The sequence below is a fragment of the Parasteatoda tepidariorum genome, chromosome 2 (assembly GCF_043381705.1).
Source record: "Parasteatoda tepidariorum isolate YZ-2023 chromosome 2, CAS_Ptep_4.0, whole genome shotgun sequence".
NCBI lineage: Eukaryota > Metazoa > Arthropoda > Arachnida > Araneae > Theridiidae > Parasteatoda > Parasteatoda tepidariorum.
In genome coordinates this window covers 18,659,571-18,674,163 of record NC_092205.1, presented here as the reverse complement: position 1 = coordinate 18,674,163, position 14,593 = coordinate 18,659,571, and the positions used below count along the sequence as shown (strand labels likewise).

The 14,593-nt window shown below is 30.4% G+C and overlaps 1 protein-coding gene across 1 annotated transcript; it reads right to left on the bottom strand.

Moving 5' to 3' along the window:
• Window positions 1-1,633: 1,633 nt before the first annotated feature.
• Window positions 1,634-10,220, bottom strand: LOC107442377 (uncharacterized). The gene is made up of 4 exons (XM_043043153.2): window positions 10,081-10,220; window positions 8,896-8,963; window positions 4,914-5,326; window positions 1,634-2,154 (listed from the first exon to the last, which is right to left on the bottom strand). Exons 2-4 carry the CDS (start codon window positions 8,954-8,956, stop codon window positions 1,864-1,866), a joined length of 765 nt encoding a protein of 254 aa, XP_042899087.1. The 5' UTR covers window positions 8,957-8,963; window positions 10,081-10,220; the 3' UTR covers window positions 1,634-1,863.
• Between the last annotated feature and the right edge of the window lie 4,373 nt (window positions 10,221-14,593).

The following is a 14,593-nucleotide window of genomic DNA, read 5'->3' as shown; positions in this document are numbered from 1 at the left end:
ATTCTGCACTGCACTTTCATCTCATATATATATATATATATTAATTCAAAACTTATAAGTTATTTACAAAAAAAAATGTAAAAAATTACATTAAAAATGAATTTAAAAATTTATTTAAAAGCATATTTGGATAAGATGCAGGGTAATTAAAGCTTCTTTATTAACTAAAAATCTATCATATTATTGTCTTGTTTATCGGTTTATTCATTTCTTGGACAAGTAATCAAATAAACTAATTTTAAAATGCTTTTATCCTTTCTCCGATCTTCCTAATCTTTAATAATCATTGAAAATGTTCTTTCTTTTACTAAAATATTGATTTGCGATGGATTATGTTAGTAGTTTTTTTTCTTCATTTCAGACAAGGGTTTTAAAACAATGTATCACTGACGAAACACCATTTAGTAATTAATTATTTTATGAGTTATTCTTTATTTCGCAGTCTTAAGCTAAAATTAGAATCCAATTTTACGTGCCATTCTTCATTTCGAAATTTCACACTTTTGTTTATAACTTAATTAAAAATAAATTACAGTTTTTGGTAATATTGTCGACAGTGGTTCAAAAAATTAGTAAATAATAACAAATAAGAAAGTTTGAAGGAGACGCTAATAATAATTTTTGATTTAATAGTAATTATTTCAAATTTTTATATTTAAATTCAAACCCGAAAATATAATTTAAAATTCAAATCCAATTTCATCATGAAATTTCAAATTTTTGTTTAAAATGCGTTGTTAAATTTTTTTTTATGATTTTTAATAACTCTGTAGACAGCGATTCAAAAAATAAGTAGATAATAACGTGTAATAAAATTAAACTGAGCCGCTTCCAATAACTTTTGATCTAATAAAGATAGATTCAAATTTTTATACCTAAATTTAAACCTAAAAATCTAATTCTGAATACGGACCCCAATTTATGCTCGGTTCTTTACTTTGAAATTTCACATTTTTACTTTAGAAAAATACACATATATAAGGAGCATTGGTGTCTCTTCAAAATCAAAGGGTTAATATTAAGGGTGAAAACTTTAATAGAGTATAAGTCGAAGTCAGATTTGGAGTCGAAGTTGAGCTCTCAGAAGGATCCACGGAGTCGGAGTTAGAGTCTAACATTTGAACTACTCACAACAGTTCTTTCATAAACTTTTCATTTCAATATTTATGTTTATGCAATTTTTTAATTTCCACTTGATGGAGTTCTTACAAGAGAAAAATTCAGAAAGCAGCGAAACAACAAAGTTCAAGTTCGCTGAAGTGTTGGGATCGCTTTCAATCTGAGCCTAATACAGATACTTCAAAAGAAAATAAATAAATAAGAAACGGTTAAATATTACAAACAAAAAAAAGAATTGTAAGATTTCTTAAACCTGTTCTCCGAGCAAAAACACATAGCACTAAAGAAATTATTAATAAAATATTATCATTATCTGTCAAAAATGTATTTTAATTTATAACACAAAATATGAAGAATGTTTTTCTCTGAATTTTTAACTTATTAATGTTCCATACTTTATGCTAAAAAAAAAGAAAAAAATATTTAAAAAGATATTTAAATTACGCTATTTTTTGTAGTGGGAAAAAATTTAAGAAATCCTACATTTTGGCACGAATAAAATATATGCAAGAAATTGATTCCATTTAATTTAATGAAAATTTTTAGAATACAAAACGGTAGAACGGTAACAAGAATAAGTCTAACTTTTGTATATTCTCACAATGACATTTTATCAATTGTCAATCAACGCATCGCAAAAGCATTACTGCTCACTTAGGCGTTAAATTTCCATTGGTACAATTTAAAGTGTCAATATCATGGATTATAGAGTACTCTACTCCTTGATTGATGCTTTTTTCTTCATCAACCAAGCAATAATTGAGTGAATGTTCCACGATCCAGTTGCCTATTGATGAGCAAAAGCAATTCCTTACTTATTTCTCTTATTGCTTCCTTATGAAAATACTTGAAAAGCTTTTTTCCCAGGCTAGTCAAAATTTTCATCAGCCATTTTGAATATCTTCCATTTCCCAACAAATTCGGAAATTCCATCTCCATTGCGCCAAAAGATAGATCGAGGTTTAAATCAGTCATACGCAAGAGAGCATTTTCACTCTTTGGCATATTTAAGTGACTATGCCCTTCAATATGCACCTGCAATGGAGAAAAAAAATCGCATATAAGTTACACTTTCTGAGATCTTTTTTTAACCTAAACTATCATCTGCTGTAACTAATTAGCAAGACAGTTAGACCAGACGATAAATTTTAGAACAAATTCTGCACTGCACTTTCATCTCTTCAAAAGTGATCAACATAATAGCGCGATTCTCCTTTCACAGCCACGGTATATATGAAACAAGCCTTTTTAACTCTAGCGGCCCAACATCCTACGGACGTCTTCTCAATTCTGTATTCTCGTATTCATTTTGTATTAGTACGTAGACGTGCTAATTTAGTACGTTTACTCATGGAACAGGTCTGGAACAAGTGCTACTTTCTCATTCCGCCAGTCCTTAAGAGGTAAAATCTAATTTTTAATCTAGAAACGTTGGAACTTTTCCTCCTATTTATAATTTTAAATTGTAATTTTATACATTATATTTACTTAAAATTTTTAATCTATTTATCAGTGGCATAAACAGCGTCCGGTACTAAATGTAGTTTAATTTCCTGTGGTTCAACTACCTGTAGTTCAGATTTAAAAAAAACTATTTTAATCATTCAGTATGAAATGAATTCGAAGCATACTAAATTTTTTAAAATTATTTTAAATAATAAAAAATTAGTAATAATAAAAATTAGAAAAAAAGTACTGAAAAATTGATTTTCAAAACGCATTTGTTTAAAATACAAGTTAAATTAAGTTTTTGAATTTAAAAAGAACAACGTGTTTTTGAATTATTATTTTGGTTTTACGATTTATTTCTTTGAGAGAAATGCAATTATGTTAAGCTTTTGCTCTTTGGATAATAACCCTATAAGATTTGCAAATCACAATGCTGAGTTATGTGGCCAAAATCGTTTAGATCACAGATTCCTTGCGGTGGCGTTATAGAATTTTAGGGAAGGGGTGGATTTTTTTTTAGAATTTGTCAAAACTTATAAACATAAGAGAAAAAAATTTTTAACTATCGAGAACATTTTGGAATTAATATATTATTTTGAACTGAAGAACCAAAGCATATTTAGCTTTGCATAAAGTATATGTAAGTAAACCAGATACGAATTCTGAAAGATACAGATTCTGCAGATACAAATTCTGAAAGATACAGATTCTGCAGATACAAATTCTGAAAGAAAATTACTAGCCAATTTTTTTTAACTATCGGAAATGATATCTATCTCGATACACAAAAAAATGTTTTGCTTGTAGAAGTTTGAGGAGCATTTTGAATTTTTAACAAAATATTTTGATAAATGTTTTTCACTTATGGTGAACCTACGATAAGTTTTTTTAAAATTTTTTATCTCCTTTGCGTATCCAAAAGGCAAACGTATGAGAATTCGTCTCTCATATAACAATCGCATCCTCAATGGGAGAAAGTTTTGATACAAAGAACTAAAAAATGAAACTCCCAGTGAGTGAGTTGTCATAAGCATGAGCGCAGATGTTTGAAATTTTTTGAATGAAAATTCCTTTCTCGTTTAGGCAACGAATATCTGAAACAAACTGAGCTATAAGCTAGGCAGAAAATTAACGTTAAAAGCGCGAAGTTAATTTTTAGCTGACGAGCAATGATTTTGTTTTAATGGGAAACCTGCAAGTGACGTAGGGTGGGTGTTTCGATCCTGATTGGTTGTTAAAACGTGGCATTTGCTTACGTTAGCAACTGTTCTTTCCGTTCTATTTCGAGTAAGCAAAGCCAGCCAAATATCAATTGTCTTAAGAGACACTTTCTAAATTCTTTCTCAAATATTTCAATTCTTCTACTACATATTTTCACAGAGACTTAACACAAAGACAGGCACGTAGCCACTTGGAACATAAACAAACTAGTTATGCATCGAAGCTGCCGGGTACTCACAACAGAAATATATCAAGGTTGCAATAAAATACACAAACAAATAATAAATCTAAGTTAAGTAAAACAAGTAGACGAGTAAGAATTATAAAACAATTAATTAGATTTGAGATACTGCTCTGTGTTTAATTAACTTATCGTTAATTTACTTATCGTTAATTAACTTATCGTTAATTAACATTCTAACTTATGTAGAGATAGTTAGTTCAACTTTAGTACGCCATTTTGCTGATAAAGATTAGCTAGCGCTGACGTCTGGAGTTTCAGTTTTATTTCATAATTAACGCAGGAAAGAGATGCATTTTATCAGTAAAGATCAACCAACTATGACTTATTTAAAATTTAAAAAATTTTCACATTTTTCTTGGTTTTTATACATTTTACGAATTTATGTCACAATAATGACTTAAAACTATTGTACCTCCAAGCACTAAATTTATAATTGAATATATCGAGATATTTTATGAATTATTTGAGTCAAATGTAATTTTTATATAGAATTAAAATGCATTTGAATCAAAACGTATTGCATGTAAATTCAATGAATTGAGCATAAATGAATGGTTTTACAGGATGCATGCGTTGTATTTTTTTAGGACTTCACTGTAAAAAGATTACCAACAAACGTGCAAAGCTAAACTAAAATACATAAGACTCTAAAAAACGAGTGCAGCAATCCGAAAGGAAGTGTGAAAGTAATACCAGAAGAGGGCGAGTAGGGGAAGTTTCTTTGTAACTATTTATTAACTCTAATTATTGATTAGTAGTAATTAATACTAACTGCTTACGAGGGACGAATGGCTGTAAAAAACCCTTCCTCAGCGAAATTGGTAATTTTGTTTTTTAAAAATAGACTGTATAAAAAATTATGAATCATTTACATCCTTACATCTTTGACATGAAAGGAAAATGAACCATCATTTGTAACGCGTAACATTTCCAGAGCTTCTCCACTGACGTTGTACTGACCACTGGTCATCAGTTCTGGTATAGACATACTGAAATTGAAAAATCTCTTTCTTACGTCCACCTTCAAATTCTCGATATGGAATTTCGAAAGTCCTGTTATGTTCAAGTCCTTTACCCTAAGCTTTAAATCGATCAGATCGAAGATCTCATCACCTTCGTATATGGTAATAGGATCTATGTTGGATAAAAAGAAGGGGTCTAAAGACGGAACACTGATGCCCGGGATACCTTCGGACATATCCTCCCGGAAATTTTCCAGGACATCTTTCAAGAAAATCGAAAGTATGCTGTCGTATTCTTCTGCTTTGTCCTCTGAAAATTCCGATTCTGTTTCTGCAATGAAAAGAATAAATCTAGTTTATAATCTATTGCAATCAGTGCTGTAGTTGGTGGGGGGGATGTAGGGAAATGCTGTTCCCCGAAATATTTGGTTTGCTGTAATGAAAAAATTAAAAAAGAATTTAAGCCAATTTATAGTATTTTATTTATTTATTATTATTCTTACGAACTTAAACGAAAATTTCTGCTTGTTTCTGGGAAAAAACAATTCTACTCTGACAGAAGGGCAGATTGTACTAATCATATTTGAATCATATTCATTATATATCAATTGAGCTTTTAAATCTGAATGATGTAATTTTTGGTAGAATCTGTTGGTAATCACTCACTTAGCGAATAAAAGGTAGCAGAGGAAAATATTGCTTACCTTTGGTTTGTGCATGGTCACTTTTGTTGTCTTCACTTTCTTTACTTCAATAGTACCGGAATACTTAGTACGACTTACTCAAGGAATTAAGGCATTATTAATTCAGTAAAAGGTTCAGATTGCTTTTTTAAATAAAAGTCTATTATTAAATAAGCATAATTTTATAACCGCCGTTGAACAGCCGACCCAATTTCATGGGTTTACGACTACTAACCTTAAATACTTACGACTACTAACCTTAAACTCCGTAGCCTTGTAATTTTGAACCAATCCAGAAGACAAGGAAACTTCTGGATCAGTACCCCCAGAGGTATTGATTTGTTGTGGGAACATGGAGGACTTTGAGACTCGACAGATTCAACGTGCATCAGTCACCATTTACTACACTGGGAGTCTTCGACCGGCGAGGATCGAACCCACGACCTCTTGGATATGGGTCCAGCGCCCTACCGACCAGGCTATCCCGGCCCAATAAGCATAATTTGTAAATATGAGTAGGTGAGCTAATGCTCTTAACAAGATGGAGTATAGATGAGTAGTAAAGTGAAATTTTACTACAATTAAACAGCGCCATCCAGTGATCAAAATAATAAAAAGTGAATTATTGAATTGAAAGATTAGTGATGAAATATATGCATATTTTATGAAAGAATCTGAATAGGCACCCATTTTCAAGACTTGTGCTACGTGGATGAGAGGAAACAAAAGTGATTTGAAATTTAAAACGGAAAGATGCCAGCGAATAAAGGTGAGAGACAAAACTAGAAAAACCTCAGTAGGCTAAAAAGAATAAAAATAAACATGGAAAATCAGAACAACACTGTGTCCGAGAGGGACAAATCAGGGTAAGATGTATTTCCACGCTCTATGCAGAAGTGGTCAGAAACTAAAGTCGTTAATAAAGAAATCAGCATTCATATGAATGAAACAAGATTTTGGAGTATCCGGATGAACTGATGTGATTGGGGTGGAAATAGTTTTTAGCATTGTCGAAATTGAATTTAAACCCGAGACTGCAACAATGTGCAGCAAATTGATGATTTCTCGTATTCTTGATTAAGGATTTATCTGTCGTGTTCCTTAAGTCTAAATTTTAAAGTGCATCTAGTTTGTCCGATGTAGTCAAGGTTGCACTGGCAAGGAATGTGGTAAAAGTACCAGTGATTATCAAAACTAATAGGATCTTTAAGAAACCTAAATTTAATTATGTTAACAAGTCTGAAAATGACTCTAAAGTCAAAACGGGAAAGATATCAGCAATTTTCTAACCAACAGAAGGAAATAAAACGGTTAAAAAACTTCTCTGTAAGGATTAGAAGAAGAGGGGCGTTTGGATCTAGTGAATTTAAGTTAGGAGTTTAAAGAAGAAATGTCTGAGCAAAGGTTTAATGTCTGTAGAACGAAAGTATGACTTGATAACTAGGGTGATTAGAAAGAATGAACAAGAGGGGCAAAGACACAGTGAAAGGTTTACGATAAACAGAGACGGAAAAATGATCAGGGTTTTTAGTTACGAGAACATCTAAAAAAGGTTAAAAAAATTAATTTCCGCGTCTAAAGTGAGTTGAATGTTAGGGTTAACCGAGTTGACAACAGAAAATAACTCTTGAAAATCAGTATCACTGTCTACTGTGATAAACGCATCGTCAACATATCTTTTCTACCAAGAGAATTTGAACATTTAGTGTTCAGAGAAATTACCATTATATTGAAAAGCAGTTTACTGAGACTTAGGAATTGATAAAGTAAATAATATCTTCAATTTCAATAAAAGAGTTGTGAAATTTATGCAGCCGTTGTTTTAAACTAACAATAGCAGAAATTGGACATATGTGAAAAGAGAAACAGCATCAAGAGATTGCATAGCTTTGTTGGTGGGGGACAGATGTACTAATTGGGAAACAAAATGTTGGGAATTTTGAACAGTATGGATATTGTTGGAAGTTAAGTGGAGATAATACGAGCTAAATAGTATCGTATCTAATAGTATATAGTATCAATGTTCGAGACAATAGGTCTAAAAGCAAGTTGAGGCTTGTGATCTTGTGAGTGAACTTTAGATAAGGCACAGAAACGAGCTCAATTTGAAGGAATGACATTACGTTTAGTGTAGTCCAAAAGATTACAAGAACTTTTTATTCGATTCTTAATAGCAATAGAATGGGTAGGAGTAGGGTCAGACTTTAAAATTGTGTAAGGGCCAGAGATTAGCATATTCTCAATATGATTGTAGGAATCAGATTTGTTGAGAATAACAGTCTGTCCACCTTTATCTGTTTTGGAAATGAAGATTTCAGAATGTTAATTGAGATTGCTTTTGAGAGTAGATGAGATAAGATTTATTGAAGTGTTTATTTGAAGAAATAGTGTAAGAAATTAAATGCCGGAGAGTATCAATTAGACCAGCGAAATTTAAACTTAAATTAATGACCTCTTCTTGTGACTTGCTAAGGTTAATAGAAGATAAATTAACAGAAGGATATTTGGTTAATAATGTGTCATTAGGGTGCGATTGTTTATTAAACAAAATCAGATTATTCAATTTTTTGCAAAGATTATCCCTATGTTATCAACCTAAACAAAGTTTTGTTTTTCCCAAGTACTAAACTGAGGAAAAGAAGTTCTTTTAGATTTATTTTTCTTTTCCTCATTGATTAATTTATTCTTTTATTATGTAAAGAAAAGTATTTAGTTTGTTAATTATTAAACTATTTATTTAGATTATTAATTTATTCTTTTATGGTGAAAAAAAGCATTTAGTTTGTTAATTATTAAACTATTTACTTAAATTGTGCAAATGTATTAGTGATTGCAATTTTAACAATGATTTTTTTAAACATAAGCTGTTCTCCCTCCTTGATCTTCGATGAATGAAAAGGAACCACGGGGGTTGCTGAGCGAAGCTGACCAATATCTCCAAGAAAAAGGAAAAAAAAGCTTCAGCACGGGTTACCATGAAAAGAAATTTTATTCTTTAGCAATCCAAACGTAACGACATCATTGGTATTTACCACCGATACGCAACTTAATAGCCCGAACTTAGTGACATATTTCTTGTTTTTCATCCACTGCGCAGTCGCAGTTTGTATTCGTTAAGTCGGACTGTTAAATTGATCTGTGCTGAGGCCTTTTTTTCTTCTATGAGGTGTTGAGCAGACACAGGTCAGAATATTCTAAATATTTTAGAAAATCTTACCTTGTACAGCGATGAAAACGAACAGTCCAAACGTGAAGAAAAATCTGTGTAATCCTTTCATTTGTGCGCTATGGGGGAAAAAAGGAAGCGTTTTTTTAATTTTATCTTCATTTGAGCATAACCTTTATGCCATCAGATTCAGATCATAACCTTTAAAAAGCCAAATTAAATATAAAATTATTCAGAATATACTAATAGTTCTAATTTATTTGATGGATAGAAAGATATGGCAGTTAAAGAAACGGCATGACATCTCCAATAGGCGAGAAAACCCGGTGTCCATGCATGTGACGTGCCAAAAAATTGAAAAGATTGCGATGCATGAACAACCAATTTCTATTTAAACTTGATAATCAGTCTTTCTTTCCTCCTGTTTTTTAATAAGTAATATAAGGCTTTTGCCTGCTAACCCAGCGAATTTTTTGTTGATTTCTCAGATTTTTTTTAAAGAAATTAATAACTCTAAAACAAATTTAAAATTTTTAAAAAATTCAATTTTTTTTCAGTTACAAAAGTGTACGTGGGTCAAAACAACAGTTAAAAAGTTGCCAATTTCATTTAGATAAATAAAGCTAGAATTGCTGCTTAATAATTATTTTCATAAATTCAGATTTGAATAACACTCAGTCTTTAGTAAAATAATTTCGTTTTCCTTTATTTTTGCTCCGGAACTTGGTTATGCATTCGAATTAATTATTATAATAATTATTGTAATTTCAAAGAAAAATTAATATAGTAATTATTTTGATAAATTTAGCTTTGAATAAAACTCAATCTTTAGCTTAAAATTTTTTTTCCTTAATTTTTTTTCTCTGGTACTAGGTTATGCATCAGAACTCATAAGATTTATATTTATTAACTTTAAACAATGTTTTTCAATTAATTTAAATCTGAAAATAAAATTTAAAAAAGATTTCTTTAAACAACCGATAAATTCAATAAAATTAATTCAATAAATTTAATTCAATGGAAAATAATTTTTCTAAATATTTTTTTAATATGACAAAATAAATTCAATCATTACCATTTAATTTTGACTATCATTTTATTTCAAATTATGAAGGTGATTGCTTTTCAATTCTTATCAATATATTCAGAATTCTTATCGCTAAAAGAAATTTAGAATATTGACCCAAATTATGTCACATGGAAAATTCTCAATAAAAGAAAAGTTGATTATATTACCTATACTCAAGATTCAGTGCGTATAATTAAATAGTTTCATGGGCAACATTTCCAATTTCAACTGCTAATAACAATCTATTAATGAAGATATCTATTCAGGTGTCTACTCAAGCAGATATATTGAACTGCATCGATTTCACTTCATACTATTTTTGCAACACTTTTGTATCCTCATTTCAATAAACAGTATTTGTAAATCGTGCTTGGTTTCTTAATAACTTAGTATAAACAAACCGAAAAGCATTGTGTTTTCAAAACAATGCTTAAATTTCCTGTAAAAGAAAATTTGAATTTCGAGGAAAGATGAGAGTTTAAGGATGAAATTTAGTTACAATAATAATAAATACTGTGTTCCTTGTATCATATTTTTAGTTTTCATTTTAAATTATGGTACTCAAGACCAACCCCTTGCAATAGTTTTCGACATAACCCTCATTACGATCTCAATTATCGCACCGCCCAACAAAAAAGTAAAACGATAAAGATCGTAAAAATATACAACCTAACTTTAATTTGATTTGACTATCTTAAGTACCCCATAGTTATACTACTGAAAAAATTAAATGTCCTGATAAGGATGGAAATACAATTAAAAAAACTTGTATTTTTATTAATTAATATATTTTTTTTACAATAACTTTATTTTAATCACATCTCTCGCTTTTACTCATTTAGAATAGAAATACACACAGCGCACAAAAAATAAAATAAGGGGGCCACTCTGCATAACTTTTGATCTAATGATTGGATCTTCCCGCGCTCAATTTTAATGGATCAGTGGGCTGACCTCAAATGTGTTAATTAATTAGTGCAGATGTTATTTTAAGATACGAAATTAACCACGAAAACGTTCTTTCTTTAAATAAACATACTTTTTTTTTCGGTGGATTCGGATTCCAGAACCCCAAAATATAGGGGGTAACCTCAATCTGTGAAATCTAATTCTCATAGTTTCATCAGGAGAGCGATCCATAGCTTGGATACCTTAAAGTTAATTTTTCTTTTTGCGTATTTCACCATATCTCTAGAACTTTAAAAAAGTATTGAAAAACTTTTGCACAGAATTTTGAAATTCGTTTATTCCATGCAAAAAAAAATTTTAGTAAATATTTATTTTTATTGTTTTATTTAATATCAGTCGAAAAACTTTTAAATTGTAAGGTATGCATTAGTTTGTATAATTTTAAAGAATGCAAATTTAAATAGCAAAACACAAAAAGTGAGCGAAATTAGTCGAGTAATTCCTGAGAAATCGAATTTTGAAAAAGACGTATATTTAAAATCTGATTCCTTAGAAATAGTTCAATCGATTTTCGATTATTATTAAATAAAACAATAAATATTTTCTTAAAGTTATATCAGGCATGAAATTATTTTAGGATAAAATTTTTTTTATAGCTGTGTACAAAAATTTTGAAATTCGATTTAAAAGTTATCGAGATATAGTGGAATACTCAAAAAAGTAAAATTAACACTAAGGGGTCCAAACTTTGGATCTCTCTCCTGACCGAACTATTAGGAACATATTTCATAAAGAAAAAAAAGGTATGTTTATTCAGAGAAATTACGTTTTTGTGACTGATTTTCGTAACTTAAAATGTCGTCTGCATTTACTTGAAATCACCCCCTCTAATTTTAATACTGAGTCCAAAATGTGAAGATCCGATCATCCCTCATTTTGCGTGCTATACGCATTTATGTCTTAATAATTATTACAGAACTTAATAATTTTATTATTTCGTTCTGCAGAATTTAGAATAAAGTTTTAGTTAAGTTTAGTTTAGTCTAATTTTAAATAAAGTTTAGAAAAATTAGCTTTTACTGCATTTTTACGAAAATATAAACGATACGGATTTTGAATTATTTTTAAAGTTGTAAATAACATTTATTTCTCGCTGTTTGTGTTTATTATCCTTAATGGAGAGAGGGGCCAAAAACATTTTTGCTTACACTTGAAAATTGCAGAAATGGAGTCATTAACTTTCGGCACAGCTGAATGCAAACACATATTTTTAATTTGAATGATCAAAGACCAGTATTTTTTTGTGGATGTGAATAAAAATAATAAATTTAAATGTTCTTTAAGAATAAGTTTTTTTTTCATTGAAAAGGAATTTTTACTGAAATTTCTCACTTGTATTCGCAATCGCAATACTCGAATACGCCATCCGGAGAAAATACCGGTTCCATATGTCTCAACCAACACCTTCGTCCTCCCTTGCGCAGTTGTATAGGAATGTTGTACAAAATTTCCCCCCATTTAATTGCTAAAAATATTTTCTAAAATTTCTTCTAAGATACTTTCTTTTTACTTTGTTTAAGGCAGTTTTTAGCTCCGTATAGCCTCATAACTAAAAAAAAATTTAATTTGTTTGAAAATTAAGATAGAAACAAACGTACTTTCTTCTCCCGTCACTATTGGCTATTGAAATGGGCTACAGGTAGCGTAGAGCAAAACTCTCTACCTATGGCAACACTTCGCAAGCTTTCACAATTAGCGTGTGAAAAGTCATAGAAAAGGGAAGTACGTTAGTTTCTGTCTTGATTTTCATATTGATTAAAATCTTTTAAATTGGGAAACTATATGGAACTGAAAACTACACAAAGCATAGTTTTAAAAGAGAGCGTTATGGAAATTTAAAAAAAAAAATATTTTTATTTATTAAAAATTAAGCCAAAGGCATGGAACCGGTTTTCTTTCCAGAGGGCGTATTCGAGAGTTGAGATCGCCTATCCACTAATGGAGCTAACGGTGAAAGCATGAAACGTATTTCCATCGGTAGAAATTTCTACTTTGAGCCACCTGTAGCCCATTTCAATCGACATTTCGCGACCACAGCTGTCGAATACGCTATCTGGGGAGAAGACCGGTTCCATTGTTTAATCCTTCCCTCTCCCTCTCTTCTCAGTTGCATGGATGGTTGACCGTGTAAAGCTTTAAAAATTGTTTTAGGCTCATAATCAGTTAGAATTTGTAAATTACAGGAAACTCTTGTGAGTGGTAAAATCATACGTAAATTTAAACATTAATCACATTATCGAAACATCCAAGAATATTAAGCCTGTTCACACATCTCCTCGTAAGCATAACATAACCGGAGGGATACACCAAAAGTTTTCTGAATTTCTTCCGGTCCCTTTCTAAATATTTTTAGTATTTAATTGCCACAAATATTTTTTTAAATTTTCACATCGCTTTCTTTCTGAAATATGTTTAATGTCGTTTTCAGTTCCATATTGGTGATCGCAACACTCGAATACGCTATCTGGGGAGAGACCGGTTTCATGCCTTTAGCCCTTCTCCCTTCCCTCTCCTCCTCTTTTCAGTTGTATAGGAATGTACTACGATATTTTCCCTTTTTATTCAATAAAAATATTTTTTAAAATTCCCGTGATACTTTTCTTTAGAGCAAAGTTTAATGCAGTTTTCAGTTCCATATAGTTTTCCCACTTAAAAGATTTTAATCTATATGAAAATCAAGAGAGAAACTAACGTACTTCCTTCCTCTATGACTTTCCACACGCTAATGGGGAAAGCATGTGAAGTGTTGCCATAGGTAGAGAGTTCTGCTCGACGCCAACTGCAGCACATTTCGATCGCCAATAGTTTCCTAACTTTAATCTATTTGAAAATCATCAACTTACCACACGCTAATGAAAGCAAGCAAAGTGTTGCCATAGGTAGAGGGTTGTGCTCTACGCCACCTTTAGTCCATTTCTATCACCAATACTGCTTATTGACGTCATCCTTAAAAAATCTATTTAAAAATACGGGACATCAAGACCAGGTTATTTTAAGCATGCTCATGCGTGAAAGTTTTAGGATATTTGGTCAATTTAGGAATTGGTAACTGGGCGGAGTGAGCTTGACGCTAGCTTTTATCCATCAATCTTCTTATAACCCTATATTGATTGTGTGACCAAACTTTTTCGCCAAAGCAATTGGCGTTGTTTAAACAAAAGCTATTGTTAGAGGAAGCCATTTTCTGTATTTGGCTGCGCGGGATTTCATATTTTATCATCATGAAAGTTTTAATTACAGGTAATTCTTATTAATTAAAGATTTATAATATTAGTGTACGTTTCATAGCAGTATATAAAAAAATTACATGAAATTTTTAAAAAGATTAATGAATTTTATTAAATATCTGTGAATACCACGCGTTAGATTTTAAAGTAAATAGTTTGTAAAATGTATGTATTTTAAGAAAATCGTTATAAAAATTCATTTATCAAAGTTTTTCTCTGCTTCCTTAGAAATCCTTTGTTTGATCTGCCGAAATTGTGTGAAGCAGTTTAGTAATGAAATTTCATTTAGTTGAATTACTTGATTTATGTTTATTTTAGTGACATAATACAGAGGTATCTTTTTTTTCTATGAAATATATTGCTAATTAAAATTTATTTTATATAGAAAGATTAATATTGAATTTTCTTAAAAATAGTGAAGAGGGTTTTGATCATGTCTAAAATAATTTGTTTCAATTTTATTGTAAACTAATCTAAAAAAAAA

Excerpts from the sequence above, each read along its gene's own strand:
- LOC107442377 (XM_043043153.2), bottom strand. The coding sequence starts at position 8,956 with ATGAAAGGATTACACAGATTTTTCTTCACGTTTGGACTGTTCGTTTTC. Across the intron at positions 5,327-8,895 it reads CGTTTTCATCGCTGTACAAG|AAACAGAATCGGAATTTTCA; the intron begins GTAAGATTTTCT and ends TTTTCATTGCAG. Across the intron at positions 2,155-4,913 it reads TTTCCTTTCATGTCAAAGAT|GTGCATATTGAAGGGCATAG; the intron begins GTAAGGATGTAA and ends TCTCCATTGCAG.